Source organism: Ascaphus truei, chromosome 6, assembly GCF_040206685.1.
Source record: "Ascaphus truei isolate aAscTru1 chromosome 6, aAscTru1.hap1, whole genome shotgun sequence".
Classification (NCBI taxonomy): Eukaryota; Metazoa; Chordata; class Amphibia; order Anura; family Ascaphidae; genus Ascaphus; species Ascaphus truei.
This window is the reverse complement of record NC_134488.1, coordinates 73,244,174-73,267,494: the sequence shown is the minus strand read 5'-3', so window position 1 is coordinate 73,267,494 and position 23,321 is coordinate 73,244,174. Positions and strand designations below refer to the sequence as shown.

The window sequence follows — 23,321 nt, the reverse complement described above, 5'->3', positions numbered from 1 at the left end:
TATTATTATTATTACACTCCCACAAACAAACGACCAGCGTGGATTGCTGCATTAAATGCAGAAGTTTGTCAAGAGGGCAACTGAATGTACACCCCTCTGCATTTAAAGCGGCATCCGCGCTGGTCATTTTTGTTTGGGGGGGACAGGGGGTGTTAATAATATGAACCGGAATAATTTTGTTTAAATGCTTTTGGCGGGAGGCATGCTTTAAACAGTCTAGGATATTTCGCTGCGGCCTTTCAGCCGTGCCGCTGCTGTCGACCCGTGTAATGTGTCCTCTAACCCAGGGGTGCGCAAACCTTTCTGTTTGCACCCCGTCTGTCTGCTCGAGCCACCCCTTTCTTGCCGGCTCTGTGGCATGGCGGCGTTATGTGACGTTGCATTGCCATTTGACACACGTCATGGCGACGCGTTGCCGAAGAGGTGGCTGAGTCCAGGTAAGATAGACTTAGAGGTCCCACGCCTCCCGCGCCATTTCATTTAAGTGCTTTGGGAAAGAGCATGGGGCCTCTGTAAATGCTGCGTTCCCCCCCCCCCCCCCCCCCGAGTGGCACACCTCTAGTTTCTGCACTCCTGCTCTATCCCCTTACCCTACAAACCCTCAACCCCTTACACGAAAGACCCCAGCCTTAACCCCTAATCGTAATGTTAATCACGACCTCGGGGCTGAAACGGCCAGTGGCTAAACGGCGTCAGCGAAGCGACCGTGTCAAAAAGTCCCATTCCATGCTTTAAATTTGTATATTCCACTTACTAGCTCACAACTGGCAACTAACAACTGGCCTTTTATCTTCCCCACACATATCATTATTGTAATGAAAATGATAAAGTATTAAGCATTTTAATTGGGTATATCAGAGGTTAGTTGTAGGTTGCCTTAAAAATATATGAAGTTTTTATGGCGGGCCAAACCACTGCCCATGCCTAGTTTTATGTGTTTGTCCAGGGACTGGGGTTATCTGGGGTCAACGCCTTGTTTTGCGAGGAGATTGAAATATGGCGTCACAATTCTTCTGACAGTGAAAACCTTCTAATGTATCTTGAAAGACATTCTGTGGTGGTCTGTACTCTAAATAAACAATATCTTGTATCTCGTGTGATGCAGAAGGATAAAAACAACATACAGTATTTTTAACCAGCACGGTCAGCTGTTTCAACCGAGTCCAAAAATATTGTAGTCGATAAATTGTATGTGAGTTATTCATTTAGTCACTCAAACGGAGCACTAAAAACATCTTATTCGTTTCGTATCCAGGCGCGCATATAATTATACGGACACAACAGTGAAGATGGTGTTCATCTAAATATTATAGAAATTAAGTTGTCTTTAATATATGCAGGCAATTTAAAAAACAAAACAAAAAACCTTTCCCCCTCCCCCTTTTTAATGAAAGGGGTAGTAAGGATCCACTCAGAAAGGTGGGTTTTATGTGTGTTTTTAATGTGGAAGGGTTTTAGGATAAAAACTCTGCAACTGAGTTATTACCAAGGGGGATTGTATTAGGCCAACCAGTCACGTGAAATCTCATTCTCAATTCAAGACTCTTTGAGAAATCTGATTAAATGTTATGCAGTAACACTGTGTGGACGGGTGAACAACAGTTAACCCATCAGGCGCTCAAAAGCAAAGAAATAGCTGTTGAATGTTCTCAATGTAAGGTTCTAGGAATAAAGGTCACAGCAAGCTACACATAGGTGAGATAGTCTTTTCCAGCAACTGGCTCAGGACAAGCTCCAATAAGATTGAGATAAAAAGAAACTCACGTAAGAATGAAGTGTGTAGTGCCGTGCCTCACGATCCTCATAACGCCCATCCAGCCGCCAATCCTCCGGTAGCGCCTCCGACAGTCAGTGTGGTGTGTGGTGTGTGACGCCGTATCAGCACCGTCCTCTGATTCTGCATCCAGCCGCCTACCCTACTGTGGAAGCTCCCTCACAGCGAGTGGTCACCTGACCGGCGGAGATGCGTCATATCCGGTGTAGCGGGTAAAACGGCAACAGCCCGGCGTGCTAGCAACAGTACAGCAACACAGGAACTAGTGACTAGAAGAACTTTATTCGCACAGTGTACTGACGGATCCAACATGTTGTTTTTAATGTCTTGGACCAATTCTAAACATATCAATGGTGTCATATTTAATTTTTGTCCAATTATGTTGGTAATGTTTGACATACATTCTGTATTTGTGGTCCATGTTTTAATATATTTGTATAATGATGTGATGATGTGATGATGTGACTCCTTACACCTGTTGCCTATCTCCTGATTGGCAACTCACACAGGTGTCTTGGTTTACACACACTATATTAAGATGTCTCTTCTACTGGCGGATCACTCTTTAACAAAGGCCAGTGGGCTAAAACGCGTCAGAGGATCCGTCAGTACACTGTGCGAATAAAGTTCTTCTAGTCACTTCACCAGCCTTCCTTCGTTTTCTATTTGCGGCTGTGCTTTGCTTTTGCCTCTTGCCGGAGGAGTTCCTGTTATGCAGTAACATGTTAGATTTTTCTTTGTTTAGCCCTTTGTTTTGAAGAAACGGTCTGCATTTATTGTACTGTATGTTCTTGTTAATAACCTTTCTGTAACCTATGCACCATACCATTTTTGTATATTAAATGTAATAAGTATGTCTTTGGCCCTAATTGAACTGTCGCACGCTTTGTAGAGCGTAAATAAACTACATTTTTGGACACATTTTGCTACAACAGATTTTGGTGTGTTTTTAAGTGCATATTTACTTTAGAAAACACAGACTTCAAATGAATATTTGATAATTCTTTGGTGGCAGCAGTGTGTAGATGATGATGATGCATTTGAGGAGTCGGAGAGTTTGTCATGTGCTCACAGGTGTGCAATTCATTACAATTATCAACCCCAAAAGGGTTAAATGTCTAAGAAATATTGAGGCAAAACAATATTTGCTTTGACACTAAACCCTTTTGAGTGCTCCATGATGTAGCCACCACATCATGGGGTCTGGCACGCTAGGGGCATGACGTGGCTACATCATAGGCTTTTAGTTTGTTTTCTATTGGAGAGGGCGCGCTGCGCTCCTGTGGAGAGCTGAATGCTATCTAGCAGCAGAGGAATTGGAAAGGATGCGCCCATTTCTCTGCAAAGTAACAGAAACCAGCCAGCTGCTCTTGCTTTATGAACACACTTTGTAAACACCCTGACTGCGACCTTGCAAGAATCTGAGCACTCCAAAGCCTTTGTAGCAATAATACATTCCGAAGAGAAGCCCACTGACAGGCGGCCAGTTTCCTTACTGGCTCTGTAATTTATTTTAACTTCCACCTTGATAAACAATTCTAGGCGTCTCCGACTCCGTGAACACGTGGCCGCTCTGGAACAATACTCTTATAATATAGAATTACTACCAAGTTTCATTAATGAGCTGAACCTAGACATCAGTGTGGGATCTTAGGATCCCATTTTGTGTTCGACATTTCTTTTGCACTGTTTCACAATCGGTCCATTGTCTGTATTGTACCCAGAGATGCAGTGTTAATTGCTCTGTTTTGTATCGCTACAGTACCTCATATATTTTTCATTAAAATAACAAAATGCCAACGAGCTGCATTTATTGTTATAAAAGCACAGCTGGGATTCGGCCGCAGTTTTATATCCGTTTTCCCTTGGAAGAAAACAAATATTCTGTTAATTCATCAGGTTAAAGCAGCAACCTTCTGCTAGCAGAAAATACGTTGTATTTTTCCCCCTCCCCTACAACTGTGGATTCCATCTGTTGGTTTACACCATATTCCATTTTGTAGTAGGCAATATTATTTCATAACACCTTTTCAATCTGGACATTTAGAATGGCCCCTGTCATTCACATGTATTAACCCCATATTGCCAGAGGGGCAAAGCCTCTCGGAGACAAAAGGATTTAGCACTGTGCACACTTCTAATACAGGCATACCCCGCTTTAAGGACACTCACTTTAAGTACACTCGCGAGTAAGGACATGTCGCCCAATATTCAAACGGCAGCTCGCGCATGCGCCTGTCAGCACGTCCTGAACAGCAAAGTTGAACTCCCTACCTGCACCGAAGCTGTGCACAAGCGGGGAGACTATAGCGCCTGTTACACATGCGTTATTTACATCAGTTATGCACGTATACGACGATTGCAGTACAGTACATGCATCGATAAGTGGAAAAAAGTTAGTGCTTCACTTTAAGTACATTTTCACTTTACATACATGCTCCGGTCCCATTGCGTACGCTAATGCGGGGTATGCCTGTACTTTGCTATTGTATTCCATACAAGGAAATGTATGTTCTTGATTTTTTTTTTTTTTTTAACAAATCCAGAGGGAAAATCTGCTAACACGGTTATTAAAGGACCTGTAAATGTCAAAAGATTAGTCGCATCATAAAATTGGTAAGAAAATCTGAACTCCAAACCGTGCTCTCCTTTATTTATTTATTTATAAAAAAAAAAATATAGATCTCTCTATCGACTTTAAATATGATCTTACTTTCAAAATATCAGAAGTTTCCCATTGCACATATTTGTGTTCCAGTACGTCTAGGCTTTTATTTATTATTGAACCTTTGCCATTCTCTTGTGGCGCAGGGTCTCCAGCACGTCTGGTCATCTGATGCTCCTGGAGTGATCCCATGACTGCGACCAGACTCAGGTGGGGGAAACCAAAGTGGAAATGCTCTACCCTTCCATCTACCCCTAAAAAAATTATCAAGTGCCTATGGCGTACCTGGTACGTTCTAAGGACAGTCTAAATGTTAAGTAAAGTTTAATGTTTGGGAACCCCTAAAATATAACTCTCTTCACCATCTAGAAAACTACAGGAGGATCGGACAGTGAAGTAGGCTGTATGGTTGCAAGGAAACAGGTACAAAGGAATTCTACCCTACAGCAGTGATCACTTCCTCTGGGAGTTCCCTGGAGCAGGACCCTACATGTCTTGCCAACAGAACCCCTAACTAGTTTTAGATATAGTACTCAAGCAGTCTCCCACTGTTAAGTACAAATTATTTGCCTGCAGTGTCCCTTCTTGTGATCTAATTAATAAGTGGGATATATATCTATGCCAATGTATATACAAATGATTGAACCTCCATCTATGTATAATGTATTTGTTTGCCAGTATGTCTGCCCTGTAGTGAATGCATGAATCCATCCTGAGCACAATAACACAATGCTGTGATTGGACTTTAATTTGACACCATATCTAGATGTATCCATGGTGCTTGTTGCTCTAATGCTACTATACATTTTTCATGTTGCTCTCTGCAGTAGATGAGAAGCCATGTGTTTGAGTTGGAGGGGTTACTGGTCTACAGTACAGTCCTTTTTACATGTGCAGAAAAAAAAAAAAAACCCTTTTGCACAGAGCGGGTTGACAGTCCTGATTTCACCATGGCGTCACCCTTTAGAAACTAAGCCCTGAGTCTTTAGGATCTCTACGCTTCACTTGCACCCAATGCTTGGGAATTTCGAAAGGGAGCTGATCAGCTTTGTAACTATTTTCAGGCGAGCGTGCGAGGAGCTGGGCTGGAATGAAAGCCTGTCTGTGCAGAGAACCCTTTGTTTTGACTGTGTGGGTATATTCTAACGTGACCAGGAAGCCAGTATTTTTTAGGGTGTGTCCTGACCAAGGCTTTAAGATGCAGTCTCACGTAAAGATTACATTTATTGTCCCTTTTGGTCTAACTTTTGTTTCTAGAAACTCCCAGGACTGTTTTAAAATGCTACATTGACTCCAGTGTATCCCTTTCCTCATTTAAGCATAAGCCCTATTAAATGCGCTGTATTTGTTGTATAATTTAGGATATTTGTCATCCAACGGCTTTACGTTGAGAAACTCATTACTGTATCTCGAATGTTGGAGCCGACCTTCCAGCAAAAGCGATACATGGTTTATACCTTTCACTTTTTTAATTTGACACCAGTGCATGTTTCTTTGTAATTATAGGGAGGAGAACTACTGTATAACCTTTTCAGTTCAGAGCATTCCAGAGTAATCGGAAAGGCATTGATCAGCAATGCCTTGTTGAATTATTTAGCACTCAGAGGGTGAAAGGCCTAACATGGACATTTTACTAGGTTAGAATGCTGAGATGATGAGTTCTATATAAATTCCATATTACTGATTATCAAGTGATTTGCTGCTTGCATAGTTTTTGATAACCTGAGGCTTGGTTACCTTGCCCAATACAACAAGCTCCCTAAGGAAACTGGGGGGCTATTTTGGAGTTACCGTCTGCAGAGTTAACTGGAATACTCCCATATTATCCAGGCCACTTCCTTCTCCTCTGGAGGCCTTTCACGCTGTCAGTGCGTCCCCAGCACAAACATAGTTTCCTGCTGTGTTAGGAAATTGGAGAGCAGAACTTTTATTTATCTTGAAGTGGCTTCAAGAATATTAGGGGACTGGCCTACGTTATTGTAAAATGTAAATCATTAATTTTGTAGCTACAGCCCATTTCCTTGACAGATTTCCTTGACAGATCTCACTGTGAAAAGAATCAGTGTGTGTGTGTGTGTGTGTGTGTGTGTGTGTGTGTGTGTGTGTGTGTGTGTGTGTGTGTGTGTGTGTGTGTGTGTGTGTGTGTGTTTTAACCTACAAAATAGAGGCAAATTATTATGAACATCAGAGAAGGATAAGGTAAGCTGTTTTAGGCAGGAGGGTTAAGGCACTTGCTTATGAACTTCAATATCTGGATACAAAAGCCACTTGTTTGTGACTTTACAGGCAGTGTTACATCTGGTTATTATTAGTTTGTGCAAGATTTTCCTTGAGAGACATTGGGTACATAAAAGTACTTTAAAGTGCATCCACATGCCTCGCACAAGTACGCCAAGTTTGTTGCAACCACAAAAACATTACACTAAACTAAAGTTATTCAGATTCTGGGCATGGACATTTAAATGAGCAAAATGTGGAATCCTACCATGTCTGTTTAAAAAAAAAAAAATCAGCTCTGTAGTAGATAATAGTTATTTTATTCAACGCTTGATGCCATTTTTGAGTTTTAAAGCATCCTTTGCTTTTTATAGCAGGCTTTAACCCACCTCCCAAGCAGTGCAACATCTTTACAATACTTTCCTGTTAGTGATAATTTGCTGTGAATGTTCCCAGCAGTTTGAGCTGTAAACTGTACTAAGAAATGGTTACCTTCGTAATATAAGGATACATTGTAGTTGCTGAGTTACACTGACTGAAGGATTGCTTGTGTACTTAGCATGTTGGCTACCTTTCAGTTTGACAGGATTTTGACAGATTTATAACAGGAGCACCAAACGATTGCCAGCTTATGTAACAATGTAGAATTCTACATTGTCCCATGCTTTATATATAACAATAATAAGAACATTTTATAAAGAGGGGGAATGTAGTATTGCTGCTTTTAATAAGCAGGTTGTCTTTCAGCTTCTATAACACATTTTAGAGGAATTTCTATAATGCTTTAGCTTGTTGAAGTTAATCACGCACTTGATATTCCTGTGTCCAGCAACCTACATTTTCCTCCATATTCAGCCTCTTGATAGAAACTCCCCAGAGTTGTGCAATAGAAGAATTGTGACCAATGATTTCACATCGTTGGCCCTCGTTGTTGATGGCATACGTCTTTGATTGCGTCTTCTTCTAGGGAATGCTGCACCTCTATTGAGCAGTTAGTGCAGTGTTTCTCAACAAGGGCACCGCAGGCCCCGGGAAACACTGCCAGCTGCTCAGGGGATGCATCCCACGCTGTCTGTGGATTGAGAGGCCACGATCTGACCGGAACAGAGGAGAGGCAGATCGCAGCCTCCCTGTCTCCAGACAATATGGGGTGCACCCACTGCGCAGCTGCCATGTTTTAGGAGGGAGAGTGTGATGCATGCAAGTGATACCTGATGATAAGCAGGGTGTCCCGCGATTTAAAAAATCCTATAGATTTAAAAAAATTCTTCAAGACGCCTCTGCAAAAAAATAATATAAAGGTTGTTTGAGATTCTCACATTCGTTTTGTTTTCTAGTACCCTGCAGTGTTTTGGAAACACTTGGGCTTATGTTTGCCAAGATACTTTGTACAACTTTGCTAAGCAGTAGAGAAATTAATTGTGAGATTGATTTAGGAGAGCTGGTAATTAAAGCAGAAAATTCCCCCCTCCCTTGAAGTGTGAGAGTTGAACATGTATTATGTTTTTGTATCTTGCCCCTTGAGCATGTCCTGCTCCTTTAACCCCCACCCCCCCTAACTCAAAGGCTTATATCTCCTGAATGGAGCATTAGATTTTTATAATAAAAACAGTGTTGAAATGGGCCAGAAAACACCAAAAAGCGGATCAATGACCGACTTTAACTCCTTCAGTGCCCTGTAGATGTACAGCATATATCATGAAGGCTGACACCCTTGTAAAATTGATGTTCTATTTTTAAACATATAAAAGGTTCTTCCGCTTATCAGTGAACAGGGGGATGGTGCTAAGAGGAAGGAAACCGATCTCTGAAAAGAGAGATGCTGCTATTGCTAATGGGTGGAGACGGTACTGTGGTGCTGAGAACCCTTTTACTTTGGCAGATCTGACTTTAAGGGAAAATATAAATAAATGTCCCTAAAATGTCTGACTCCCATGGATCAACTGTAGTGTAATATTTAATTATTTTTATTTATACATACATGGTCGGCATGAGACTTTGATATACCAATATGATGGTAATAGCTACTGATAATAGAGTATAGTGAAATAATGTTTTTGTTTGCCTACTAGCAGAATTTTCTGCAATATTGTGGGCAGTCTCTGGCCTGAGTGACCGTGTAGAAAAGCTGGGCTGCAAACTAGACACTTAACCACAAAACCTTACTGCTCCATGTCTCCATTGTTTGCTCAGAGAGTGCAGGCTTATAATAAGAAAATGCTATTTTAACAGTCCGTCATTTTCCATGTCCAGGATCATCTAGTCTTTATTTTATGGAGTTAATTTACCCATTCCAATCACAGTGAGCTAGTTGGGCGGACGTATTTCCACATTGTCTGTGATTGCAATCCTGTATATCAATAATGTTTGTCTATGCAGCGTGTATGCAATGTAATTAGTCTAGTTTTATTTAAATGCTATAATTTAAAACCTGAAGAGTTACACGAAGGAGGATTCCTATGCGATTGCACATACTGCTGATCAAGTGAAAAGTATGTTTTTGAAGAGTAGTTTTTATGACTTGCTGCTATCTGGTCTGAGGAAAGGGGAGATGGATCAAAAGATTTATGAATCACCAACTGGAAGTGTTTGGGGGTGCAAATACCATCCTAGTAGGGAAGAGACGGTGTTGGGTGTTTCGATGGTAGAAAACAGAGTCTCCAATGTGGTTGACCTCTATAGGCAAGTTTCCACATTTGCAAAGTGGAAGTATGATTTACTTGAGAAGCACCCAAATGTTATTGAAATACACTGTTTTTTAGTTTAGACGATGTCTTTTATTTGTTATTTAAATGTATGTATTCCAGGTCTGTTATATATTGTGCCTGTACACGATGCAGTTGTTTAGCTGGTAACAGCAGGTAATGTTCTTTTATTTCTCAGTGGTATATGAGCATCGTTCAAGGCTAGAACGCTCATTGCAGAAGGAGAGAGGTGAACACAAGAAGACAAAAGAAGGTCGGTTTTCCTGATTTTAAATATTTGTGTATACTGGCATATGAAGGACAACAGTATTTGTAGATGAATCCCTTGTCATAAACCTCTTCGCCTTCTTACAGTCTTAGACTTGCTCTATAGAATGACTAGAATCCAGGCCTGATATCCTCTTGATGGGATGTTAAATCAACCTGGAAGAAATCAGTGGACACATTTGCAGCTTTGACTCTTGTTCAAGTATTCACAATCCACATTGATTTCTGTTTTAAAGTCCGCGTCATAGACTTGACTGAAAGATCCAGTCCTCATTTACTTATTTTATGGAAATATTAGTTAAATATGAACAAAATTACCTTTTCTAAGATGGCACATTGGATAATTGTAACCAAAGATCATTAATTGATTTGGCTGAAACATGTCAATCCCCCTGTGACAATTACTAGGGTGGAATGTAATTTAATAATGAGCGTGACTGCACATTTCCAAACCTAGACTTAAGTCACCATCAAACATGGTAGAATACCCAAGACCTTGTTTACAAAAACATACAACTGCAGACCTGCATTACTTGTCCCTACTACAAATAAATACCTTACATATTTCTAGAAAAATCCCGTTTTCTATGGCAGATCATTCCATAAGTAATCCCAGTATCCAGATATTTTTAAGGGGGAAATTCAGATCTTTTGAACCCTCTATATTCCTTCCTATCCTTCCCCTCTGTCTTTCAAAACCCTAATCTGTTGCTTGGCATTTCTCTTCCTGCTGACCCAGAGACCCTCACATCCTCTTGGTCCACTGTTCAATATGCCGGTACGGTGTGTTCCCCTCATTTTAGTTTTATTCTTCTTCAATGGAGCTGAACTTTTCCTTTTCCCAGCAATGCAGAGCCAACCTCCACAGCATATTGAATAAGGGTCTAAGGCAGGGGTGGGGAACGTAAGGCCCTCGAAATCATTTGGTCTGGCCCTGCTAAGGCAACTGCTATAACCAGGGTCGAGCTAATTTTTTTTAAATGGCCGCCGCGCGCCCGATCGGGAGGAGGGAGGAGGTGGTGTGAGGCGCCGGCAGCCCTACACGATCCCCAGCAGCCACCGTACTAGCCCCAGCGATCCCCCAGCAGCCACCATACTTTCCCCGCACTTCCCCCATGCTTCCCCAGCAGTTCCCCCCGCACTTAACCCAGCATCCGCCCTACACGATCCCCCCCAGCAGTAGCAGCAACTACCAGAGGTAGGGGGTCAGGGTTCTGTGTGCCTGCCTGCCTGTCTGTGTCTGTATGGCCCGCGAACGATGTTATAAATATCCAAATGGCCCTTGTCAGAAAAAAGGTTCCCCACCCCTGGTCTAAGGCAGGGGGTGGCCAACTCCAGTCTTAAAAGGCCACTAACAGGCCTTCAGCACAGTTGGCTCAATCAGTGTCTCAGTCATTCTGATTGAGCCACCTGGCCCGAAGCAGGGATATCCTGAAAACCTGACTTGTTCATGGCCCTTGAGTACTGGAGTTGGCCACCCCTGATCTAAGATACTACACCATGTATTGTCATGGCTTTTGTTTGCGGGGGGAGGGAGGGGGGTGGACTTTTCCATCCAATGAACTGTGTGTTCAGGCAAAGCTGGATTTAAATGTGTAATCTCTTATTTATTTTGTTTTTGTTTCTCTTTGCAGATTTTTTAGTATATAAACTGGAGGCTCAGGAGGCTCTAAACAAGGAGAAGGTAACATTTCTATCTTGAGTGTATCGTGAAGTCAGTTGTAGATGGGGATCTTTTACATGCTGTGGAAGGCGAACTTTGCAATTTGCCTCAGTGAGCTTTACACACGCAGGGAGAGATCTTCAAAGGTTATGTTTTAGAGAAGCTTTATTGTTGATTCAGACTCTTAAGTCTTTCATCTGGGCCAAGCATGTATGAATATGTGCCTGTATGAGGGTTCACAATGGGACCAAAACATACCCAGGCATGTCTTTTTAGACCACTTAAAAGTAGGACATTTCATTGTCTATGGAGTCCATAGATTTTAAAAGAAAGAAAGAAAATTGCAGCGCACTAGAAGTATAGTGTGTGTGTATCTCTAATCTCTCAAATGGAAATATTCCTGTATGCTCATTTGCATGTCTAAGACAGGTCTGCAACCCCGCCTTTCACCGTTATCACACAGCACTTCCACTGCAGCAAGGGATTCTGGGAAAGGACATGCAAATGGGCACACAGTGTCACCTTTGCTTCAAAACCATTTTTAACATGGTTCCCTATAAGCTTAAGCTTGTTGCATGGTCACAGCTTTAAGCCCAGCCAGGGTTAAGATGCATAGCCAGAAAACCCACCCACAGACAGCCGTTTCGACCTTAATGGGTCCCATCAGTGTGGGGTTGGTTAACTGGCTATGCAAATGAGCAATGAGTATGGGGTTTATTATTGTGCTCCAGTTTTTGCCCCATGTGCGTCCGTTTTTAATTTGGGAAGTATCCAAAGCAGTAGATAAGGAGAGGTTACAGGATGCACATGTTACAATAAGATGCATCAATTGTGCGCTTCTGTGCCTCCTTTTTATCCTCTTCAATTTGCGTCGAAATATCTGCCAAGTTTAAGGTGGCGTAACTTTCTGGCTTGTACCACACTGACATTATGTAGCCAAAACGTTAGATTTTTATGGACTCATTAAACTCTACTTTTTCACATACATTGTTGCCGTTTTTCATCTTCTATTGAGTTCTACCAAACTGCACCAGATGGAAGAATCTGTCAAAACACAATTTCTATGCTGCACAATTGGCTTAAGTTCCCATCATGTTGTGATGTCATGCGGGAAAAAGTATACATTTTCCTTGTTTCGTGATGATTTCATCATTTCCTTGAGTCCCTTTGATATATTTTTGAATACATTATGGCCTTGCTGTAGGAATGCTTCTAATTAACCCCTTGGCTGCCAAAGCAATGCGTCTCCCCGCCCTTTACAGGATAGCCCGTGTGACGACAATGAATGCCTTGCCCTCTGTGCTTCTAGTGTAAGAGGACAAATACTCTCGTGTAAGTTTAGTTGATACTGTACACTCTTTGTTTACATTACTGCTGACTTTCCACATAAGTTGTAATAACTGAATTGGGGCATCACTTTGCATTTGTGACTGGAGGTTTGTAAATGAATCCAGACAAGTGAGCACACTGTGAATTCTGCATTCTCATTGTTATGTTTATCCTGTTGCAGCAAGAATCCATGAATCGTTATGGGGCCCTCAGCTCACAGCACAAGATTCTCAAGGTGAGAAACAGCAAGTTATTTCCACTGCACCGTTTGCTCTTCTCTAGGCCAAATGAAATTGTGTTTCATCTAAGCACCTTTGTGACTGCGTAAATTCTATACATATGTGCACAAAAGCAGCAACTCCCACTTCTGCACAAGGCTTCTACAATGTATGAAAAATGTTGTTTTTCATTGGATGTAAAAATAAAAATAATTGTTTTGCACCATGGTACAGGGGTGACTACAATGAACAATTTGTACACTTTCAATTTCGAATTTAAAAAAATAATAATATTAATATGCTTCCTAGACATGTAAATGAAGATCAAATAGAAAAATAAAGGTATTTGCAATGCTTTGAGCATAGTGGCGGCCTGTTTGCTTTGACAATCTGTGCTATCTATATGTAGAGCAAAACCTAGTGATTGGCTGCAATAATTTGCCCAGCAAAGCCAGCGGCTCATCTGTCAATCAAGCCATCCACACGCAGAGCATCTCGCTCTCCATCCATTTTCTGTGTTGCCATGGGAACTGGATGGGTAGGATCTAGCCTTATCGTACTTCTCAAATATGACGCTGCTTGTTTGAAGACTTCCAGCTTTTGCCTTTGCCTGGGGCCAAGTCACTTCACTAACAAGTTTTCGTTAGACGTGAAACCTGTGCACCATTAATAATTTCAGATGTTAAATCAATAAGGACAGGCCCACATAAAGGAACTTTTTAAGAAGTTTCCTTTCTTGAGATGTTCTTTACTAAGGTGCTCAATCCATCTCGGCTGGGAGGTCAGTGTGCAGACTTTCTTACACGTACAAAGGTGAGCAAGGTGCTATTTAGAGAAGTTACGGTAGGATTTGGCTTCATGCGAGCTAGTGGGAGGGCCAGGATGAGGAGGAGGTCCCTGGGATATTGATTTGATGCTGCTTCTCCCTCTGCAGCCTTCACCCTTTGCACCTATGAGTACGAAAACACACCCCCCCCAAGTTAAAATCTAAGGACTTTGAGAAAGCTGCAATATGCAACATTTTAATTGCTGAAACCGTAAAAATAGTGGCAATTTTATTTTGTGTGTGTCTTTTTGTTGTTTGTTGGAAAGCAGGCAGTTTATTACTTGTTAGAGGATAGGGCAATAATTGAAACCCTACACCCCCTAGAGCCCCCTACAAAAAAAATTGATACAAATGTTTACGTTCAAAAAGTGTTAACAGTGAAGATGAACCTTGTGACTGTGTGCTGGAGGAGTTTGTTAGGCTGCGGTGATGTTAGGGGAAACGGTGCAGAGCACAAGGCCTCTGTAAATTTACTAACCTGTCTTCAGTCACGTGCATCTATGGCTATGCGCCGTTGCCATGGGGACATGACGTCACATAACCCCGCGGCGTCATTTGACACATCATTAGAGGTTAAGGAGGGCGCAACCGAGGAGGAGAGCGGGGGGATTTGTATCTTTATTATGCATATGTCCATAAAAGATCTATAGAACAGTGTCACACCTGCATGCCCGCAGACCTGGCTAGACCTCAGTACCGAGGTGGGAACGGTATGATACCACACACCCACAGCAGTGGGAGCAAGCCCGGAGTGTGGTATAGCGTTGCTGGGCCTGTAGAAAGAGCTGTTGGCATATACTTGCAACGCTGGGGATTGTCCGAGAGAATAGTCGTGTCCGTGTGCCAGATCCAGGAGTCCAGAGGTTAACGTAGTAGAGGGCGTAGCAGTGTTCACAGGAATACCAGATAGCAGAGTAGTCCAGGACAAGCAGGGGTCAAAACCAGGGAGATCCAATAAATCACAGGAGCAGGATACAGGGAGTACATGGAGAGAGCAAAGCATAGGTCAGGTACACACAGGGAAACAGGAACTATGCAGAGCGGGGAAGAAGTGGACAGACAGGGATTATAAAGGAGGAGTTACCAATGGGAGAGAGGGGAGGAGTAGAGTGAGAAGTGGTAGAAGACAAGGATAGGACAGGAAGAGAAGAGGAGGAGACAGAAGGGGCGGACAGGGGAAAGGCCTGAAGGGATTGGGAGGCGGAGACCTGGGAAACAGGACAAGAGGAACCTGTGCGTGCGCCCTCTGTAAGGTGGGAGTGCTCGTGCACTGGTTGCAACCCAGCTAGGGATCGCATGGAGCAAGGGAAGACCGCAGGGGGCGGACGGAGTTCAACGAAGGGGAACATGCGCGCGACGTTAGACTGCGCGATGGCGTACAGTGGCATATCGGAGGAGACAAGTGAGTCAGGGAGTGCCGTGGCGGAGCGTGTGCGCGTGCCCTCCGAGGATTGGGGGAGTGCACGCACCGGACGCGTCACCAGGTGCGCAGAGTGCCGCGCCGCGGGCACCACGCCAGGAGGAGGCAACGGGTCAGGTGGCGCTACAGGAACAGGTAATGCCGTGACCGCGGGAGCAAGGGAGCGGGGAGGGTTAGAGCTGAGGCACAGGGAACGTGTGGGTACACGAGACCTACGGGGAACGCGCTGCGGCAATGGGAGAAGTGCAGGGGGAGTCACAGGAGAGGGGAAAGAGGTACAGGGAATCTCCTGAGTCGTCAAAAACGGTTAAAATGTTTGGGCTGATGTAGAAAGAAGATGATGAAGCAATTTACCAGCCATGTAAAGAACCTTTTTGTAGCTTTTATTATGCCTTTTTAGATGTTTACTTGATATTAATTCAATAACACGGTTCTCAAAATGTGCCCTAGTCTGTGATGGAAATAGTTGATGTTTTACTTGATTTGGTGTCCTTGGTTTATTTACTGCAATCTTGTTTAAAAAAAAAAAAAAAAAATCTTGAAGTGGACAAAAGGTAGCACAGTAATAAGAACCGTTTCTGAAAGTACTGCTCAGCTCGACTTATTCCCATCTATAATATGTGCAAAGTGGCTTGATTTGGCATAGAATACATTGATCTCACTTGTTGCCCATACTGATTTTAGTTCTTATCCTGCAATGTGCTTTGTGTGTCAGAACCAACATGATGACATGAAGAAGCAACTGATGGATTTGCAAATGCAGCACAACAATCTGAAGCTGGAGCACCGCAAAACGTTAGAGGGTCACGGTCAGAAAGTCTCCCAAATGCAGAGGGAGAAGGAGAATGAGGTTATTGGCCTGAAAGGTAAAACCTTGTATAAATGGTTCACTGACACAGTAACAAAGAGCATGTACAGTGGGGCCTACTGCAATCTAAGGGTTCCACTTTCATCTATATAAAAAAAACTCCTGCAATCCTTGCTTTCTTTTCTTTCTGTTGTCTGTTGACTTGTTCTGTTGTCCTTCTCTTATTTTTCCATTTCCCTCTTTTATGTTTATCTCCCCTATTACCACCTCTCCCAATTCTTTCTTTACATTCTCTGTTCTGCAGGCACAACTGCCGATATAATATCTTTTGAATTCATTATTCCGTTTGAAATGGTTCCTTCTGATTACATTCCAACTATTGTCTGCAGATACTGTATTAAAACTACGAGAAGAGAGCAAACATCTCCGGAAAGCCTACCAGGATATTCACTCCCAGCTTCTTAGTGCTCAGGTAAACGGAGACTACAGTCTGTTCTACATACTACTGTATGCATAACCTCTGGATGACCTTCACCTGTGCAATGCTGGAGATTCGGACACTTGCGGTAAACTGGTCAGTCCTTTTACTCCACTTTTAGAGACACCTTTCCTTTTGTTCGTGTAGCCTTGATCAATACTTTATTATTTTTTATGCTGTAACATGACGATATCCGTTTGCAAATCCATAGGTGCCTGATCACATTTCCCATTGTTTTATTCCATAGCAGAAATTAAGATAAGGTTTATGTGAATAAATGCTTTATGATTTTCTTCAGATCGGAAAGAAGAAAAGTAGAATTTTGTATGTTTTTCAGAGGCCGTTAATACTCACCCATCCACCCTTTTCCCCCTTTCTATATGTAGAATTCTACATTCTCACCTTATCTGGCAATCGTTTGGTGCTCCTGTTTTAAATCTGTAAAAATCCCGATTGAAGCAGCCATTTCGTTAGGCACACAGTCAGCGAGTGTAATTCAGCAGCAACAATCTATCCTTTTATTACTAAAGTTGCATTATCTATTATGAGATTAGCATTACAACTAAAGGAAACGGGTTTCTGGGGGTGCTTAAAGACCATTACATGACCCCAATTATTGAGGAACCAACCAGGAGAGGGGCAATACTGGATTTGGTAATGTCAAACAAATAATGTTGAAGTAATACCCAAATGTTCCCAGACTTGAATATTTGTTAACAGTGATCATAACATGGTCTCACTTTAAATAAATGATCAAAAAACAGTCTTTAAAACATTGTTAGAAAGGTACATTTATCCGTGTATACCTTTGGGTAATAAATGTAAAAGAAACAAGTCTAAACCAATGAGGCTAAATTAACAGGTAGGGGAGTGTAAGAGATGTGTGCAGAGGTACATTTAATGGAGACCGATTAAGGTGAAATTATATCTTGGCTTTTTGCGCCTGTTAATTTAACAAGGAAAAACAAACAAAATAAAGGCCTACTCCGCTTTGGAGAATAACTAAACCGTTACTCCAGCCCTTTCTAACTGGGTGGGTAGCTAAGCTACATACATACATACATACGCACATACACATATACACACATATACACACACATACACACGCATACACATACACACATACACATACACATACAAACGTCCAACAAGAAAGTCTCTTATCTGTTTTTGCTGTAGGGAAAGGCCTCTGTTCTCCTGGGTCAGCATCCTTGTCTGCTATGGCACTCATTGTGTCCAGGTATGGAGGTCTTGTCCCCATGTCCTGCTGTTGGCATACAGTCCTTTTGTGTGCATCAAGACATCATATTTTCCTCAGGTCATCCCAGTTGTGAGCTTAGGAAATCTCTGCAGTCCTCTTTCTCCTTATGTCAGCCCAAATTTTAGCTAAGGAATCTCTCTCCTGTTTTTCACATCAGGCTTTTTCTAAGAGTCCTAATCAGCCAGGTGGAGGCTGGTTAATTGCCTGTGTGCAATTAACCAGCACAATGCTGGATTTAGAGGCAGTTTCTCTCAAACAGTGATAAGTCCCTGTTACAGGGAGGAAATGGAAAAGAGGCAGGCATTTCGATTCTTAGTCAGAAGGGACAGGAATTATTTCAGAATTCTAAGGAATGCAACAAAAGTTGCAAAAGGGCAATCAAATTCGCAATAATGGATACTGAAGAAAGGATTGCAATAGAAAGTAAGATCAACCCTAATAAGTTCTTTAAGTACCTTTTTTAATAACAAAACAAATTGGAAGAGAAAATATAGGATCCTTTCAGTGTGAGATGGGCAGGCAAATTATTGGGAAGAATCAATTTCCATAATAGTACTACGGGAGGAAGCCTCAACCTCTATATTAACAAGCAATTGGTTGACTGAGGAAGAAGGTCATAGGCGGCTTGATTTAAAGTGAATACACCGGTTCAGTACCACAAGTTTGGCATAAAGCAGATATGGTGCCTATATTGAAAAAGGGAGCTAGATCACGACTGGGGCATTACAGACCTGTAAGTCTGACATCAATAGTGGGGAAGCTACTTGAAGGTTTAGTACAGGATTATATTCAGGAATACCTAATGGAAAACAAAATTATCAGTAATAGTCAGCATGGATTTATGAAGGATAGGTCGTGCCAAACTAACCTTATTAGTTTCTTTTTTTTTGTTTCAAAGTTTTTTACTAGGCATTTTTATACATTTCACAACATTACAGACACATAAAATATTTTGGCCTAATACAAGTTTTTCTCATTTTTGTTGGTGTTCATCGGGGGAAAAAGTCTCAACGTTCCCCTGACCCTCCGGGGTCTGCAGGGGCAGCGTGAGTGTAGAAACAGAAGAGGGGGAAGAGGGTGGGGAGGGTCTTTGTTCTATCTAGGCTCCTTTTCTTTTCTTATGAGGTGTTTCAGCGTTGGAGTGCCATTTGGGTCAACCATGAGTCCCATGTCTTATAGAAAGAGACAGTGGACCTTTTCAAAAAGGCTGACAGTCTCTCCATTTCCATCACCTTTTGTACCCTTTTTTTTACTGTTTGTTTAGAGGGGGGAGACACCTTCCAGGCGGCCGCCACCGCACATCTAGCCGCTGTGAGAATGAAGGAGACTAATTTGCCTGTTGGTCGGTCCAATGTTTCTAAGGGCTTGGCCAGCAGGTAGGTCAGCGGGTCAATGGGTATTGTGAGGTCTGTGACCTCTTCTATTAAATTTTGTATGGTTTCCCAGTATTTCTGAATTTCCGGACATGTCCACCAGATTTTGACCGTAGCCTCTCCAACATAGATCGGAAGCCAGGGAGTAGATTTGATTTATTCTAGCTGGGGTAAGATACCAGCGAAACAATATTTTGTATATATTTTCTTTGATTGTGGTACATATGGAAGTTCCTGAGGCTGTTTCCCAAATACTTTCCCAATCCTCTCGGTCTATAACTATATTCAATTCTGCTGCCCAATGCAGCATGTAGTCGCGGGTGGGGGCTTCTATTGCCCTCTCCAGTTCTGCACAAATTTGCATTATGAGACCTTTCTGGTGGCCTGTTTCTCTACAAAGCCGCTCAAAACCAGTGAGAGGGGGAAATTCCAACGTTGGGGATAATGTTTGAATAAAGTGTCGAATTTGTAGGTACTTGAAGACGTTCAGCCCTACTATTTCATATTTGGTTTGTATGCTTTGGTAACTCAGGAACTGCCCAAAACTCAAGAGGTCGGCAACCACTTTAATGTTTTTTTTTTTTTTAAATTGATCGAATTGTCTGGGCTCACAGCCATATATGAAACCAGGTAACCAAGAGGTTAACTATCCAGGCGCTTCCAAGAGTCTATAGAAGACAGCTGCATCCTGATAATAGGTAAATGTAATGCTGACCAGATCCCAAAACAACCGATTAACACAGTCTTAGCAATAAACAAATAGCTCTCCTTAGAGCACCAGTGAAATTGTAATTGTAGACTCACGGTTCTGAAAAGTGATGGGAGGCCAGTAGTAAGAATAAACAGCAGCACCGGCAATCTGAGAACCGGTTGCAAACTTGGCTCTGCTCGCAACAGATGTATCCCTCTATGTCCTGGAATGACAGGAACAGCAGCCGTCCGGCGCGTAGCCAGTGAAGATCTGCAGCATGAAGACACTCCCCCCGTGGGAGGCAGGAACGGCGCGTAGCCCAAAATGAAACCTTTTTTGAAAAAGGCCCCACGGGCTGAAACGCGTAAGAGGATCCGCCAGACTCTTTTACCCTGATGTTTGAATAAATCGTGTGCTTCATCACCATTGCCTGCTGCGGTTTCATTTTGGGCTGCGCGCCGTTCCTGCCTCCCACGGGGGGAGTGTCTGCATGGGCTCACAGCCAGGTGGGAATTTTGGATTTTTATGGATTGGTGTAAATTGAGAATTAGGTACTGTGAGCTTGAATTTGAATTTGCATTTCGCCCATGTCTCTCCCATGTGTGTCTCATCGGGCCCAATTTGAATTTACTATTCTGCATGTCTTCCCTGCTCAGGAACCAAAGGCAAGCCGGCAATGAAGGTGACCCGGCATAATATGTTTCTATATCTAGCCAGCAGTATTGGTTTGGGTTAGCGTTCCAGACTACTTCCTGTCGCAATTGGGCGGCTTTGTAGTATCTTGTGATGTCTGGGACGCCAAGTCCACCTCTCCCCCTTCAGGCCAAAAGAACTGTTCTGGCAACTCTGGGTTTTTTACCCTGCCAAATAAAATGGAAAATTAGTTTTTGGATGTTCTTCAATTCTGAGCCAGGGATGTGGACCGGGAGAGTCTGGAAGTAGTATAGTAATCTAGGGATTATATTCATTTTAACCGAGATCATTCTCCCGATCCATGATATCTGATATCCTCCCCATTTATCTAGATCTTGTTTGATTTTCGGAAACAGGGCCGGGTAATTCTGTTAGTATAGGGATTGGTAGGTCGTTGATATCTTGACTCCCAGATATTTGATACACGAGGAGCTCCAATGGTAATTAAAGTTTAGTTTGAGGAGTTTCACCTCTGGCTCTGGCAGGCTTAGATTCAGGGCTTCCGATTTGTCATTATTAATTTTGTACCCTGAGATTCTTCCAAAATCCTGGAGTTCTTTTTGAAGGTTGGGTAGGGAGATTTGGGGTTTGGCGAGAGTTAAAATGACATCATCTGCGAATAGTGATATTTTATGCTGCCTGTGCCCAATTTCTATTCCTTGGATGTCTATATTGGTTCTTATTGCCGATGCCAGGGGTTCTATGGTTAGTGCGAAGAGGAGAGGGGATAGGGGGCATCCCACCTTATTAGTTTCTTTGATGTACAGTAGTAAGAAGGAATTTAGACCAGGGTAATGCAATTGATGTGGTCTACTTAGATTTTGCAAAGGCTTTTGATACGGTTTCACACGAGGTTAGTTTACAAAATAAAGCAAATTTGACTCGGTAAAAATATTTACACCTGGATTAAAAACTGGTTGAAGGATAGACAACAGAGTTGTAATAAATTATATTTTTTCAGGTTGGGATAAAGTTGTGAGTGGAGTACCACAAGGATCGTATTGGGACATCTGTATGTTAATTTAATTATTAATGACCACGAGGTTGGCATAGAGAGCAAGTCTCCATTTGTGCTGATGACACTAAATTATGTAAAGTAGTAGAATCAGAGCATGATATAATTTCTCTCCAAAAGGATTTGGATAGACTGGGAACTTGGGCAGTTAAATGGCAGACGAGGTTTAATACAGATACATGTAAGGTTATGCATTTGGGAAGCAAGAATAAATCGGCAACTTACAAATTAGGAGGTTCGTTGATGGAGAAAGATTTAGGAGTGCTTGTAGACAGCGGGGTTAGTAATAGTGCCCAAAGTCACACAGCAGTTGCAAAAGCAAACACAATCTTATCTTCTATTAAACGGGCAATGGATGGAAGGGATGTAAACATAATTATGCCCCTTTACAAAGCATTAGTAAGACCACACCTTGAATATGGAGTAGAATTTTGGGCACTACTCCTTAGAAAAGACATTATGGAACCAGAGAGTGCAGAGAAGAGCCACCAAATTAATAAAGGGGATGGATAATCTGATTTATGAGGAGAGGCAAGCTAAATTCGATTTGTTTACATTAGAAAAGAGGCATTTATGTGGGGATATGATCACTATATACAAATATATTCGGGCACAGTACAAGGAGCTTTCAAAAGATCTTTTCATCCGAAGGGCAGTACAAAGGACACAGGATCATCCCTTAGGCTGGGTCCATGGTGAGTGCGAGCCCGAGACCATGCGTGTGATGTCACCTGCGTTTTTAGCTGCAGCGATTTGTGGTCTGGATAGACGCAATGGGGAGGCGTGGCCGTGACATCACGGAGCTGGATCGCCCTCATTGGGCGAACCGCTCACGTGACCTGGCCGTTGCGCCGCAGAATCAAATTGATCTGATTCTTCATGTGGCGCGCACCCCATCGTGCTGGCGCATGCACATGGTCTATGGCCACGATCATTGCCTTAAGGCATTTTAATCGCGATGCACGCTCGCTCATCCGCGCGGTCTCGCCGACCATGGACTCGGCCTGAAGGTTGGAGGAAAGGAGATTTCACCAGCAACAAAGGAAAGAGTTCTTTATAGTAAGTAAGTTACAATGTGGGATTAATATTACCCATGGAGAGTGTGATTCAGATAGAATAGATATCTTCAAAAAAAGGTTGGACATCTTTTTGGAAAGAGAAGATATACAGGGAAGTACCAAATCAGTAAACATGGGAAGGATGTTGATTTGCCAATATTTGGTGTCAGGAAGGAATTTATTTTTCCCTTTTTGAGATATTATTAGATGATATTTCACTGGGGGGTTTTTTTTTTGTCTTCCTCTGGATAAATATAGTGTAAGTACAAATATAGGATAAAGTATCTGTCGTCTAAAGTTAGCAAAGGTTGAACTTGATGGACGTATGTCTTTTTTTTTTTTTTTTTTCAACCGTATGTAACTGTAAGTATGTAACTATATATTATTACAGTTTACAGCTCAAACTGCTGGGAACATTGGCAACAAACAGGATGATCACAAACAGGAAAGTGTTGCAATAATCTTGCACTGCTTGGGAGGTGGGCTAAGACCTATTTAAATCAAAGGATGATTTAAAACGCCTTAAAAATGGCATTAGGAGTTGAATTAAAAAATACAGTCACTATTATCTAATACTACAGAACTGATTTTCACACGTTTTGCTGCTTTCACCTTCCAATATTTCAATATTTGCACTAGAAACAGAAAATCATTTTTTTTTTTTTTTTACATTACCAGCTTTTAGTATTGATTGGTGGCAAACCCCGTTTAGGAAAACTAAATTCTAGTTCCAAATATTAGGAAAGACACTGACACCCATAAATTAGTTTATAAAACATACAAAGTCATTGGGAACCATTTGCCTTACAACATCCCCCTTTTTGCCTAATTATCCCAGAATGCCCTAACATTATTCATTT

At 42.2% G+C, this 23,321-nt stretch overlaps 1 protein-coding gene across 3 annotated transcripts in view; it reads left to right on the top strand.

Moving 5' to 3' along the window:
* The window catches only part of SSU72 (SSU72 homolog, RNA polymerase II CTD phosphatase), a 195,741-nt gene that overhangs the window by 17,113 nt on the left and 155,307 nt on the right, over positions 1-23,321 (top strand). For 2 of the 3 annotated variants that reach the window (XM_075604803.1, XM_075604802.1), the window contains exons 2-6: positions 9,540-9,614; positions 11,263-11,312; positions 12,802-12,855; positions 15,800-15,950; positions 16,282-16,364. In XM_075604803.1, coding sequence (XP_075460918.1) covers positions 9,540-9,614; positions 11,263-11,312; positions 12,802-12,855; positions 15,800-15,950; positions 16,282-16,364 — 413 coding nt within the window. Of the gene's footprint in view, positions 1-4,631; positions 4,650-4,808; positions 4,863-9,539; positions 9,615-11,262; positions 11,313-12,801; positions 12,856-15,799; positions 15,951-16,281; positions 16,365-23,321 lie in introns of those variants that run through there. The other variant, XM_075604804.1, reaches the window with a different exon arrangement.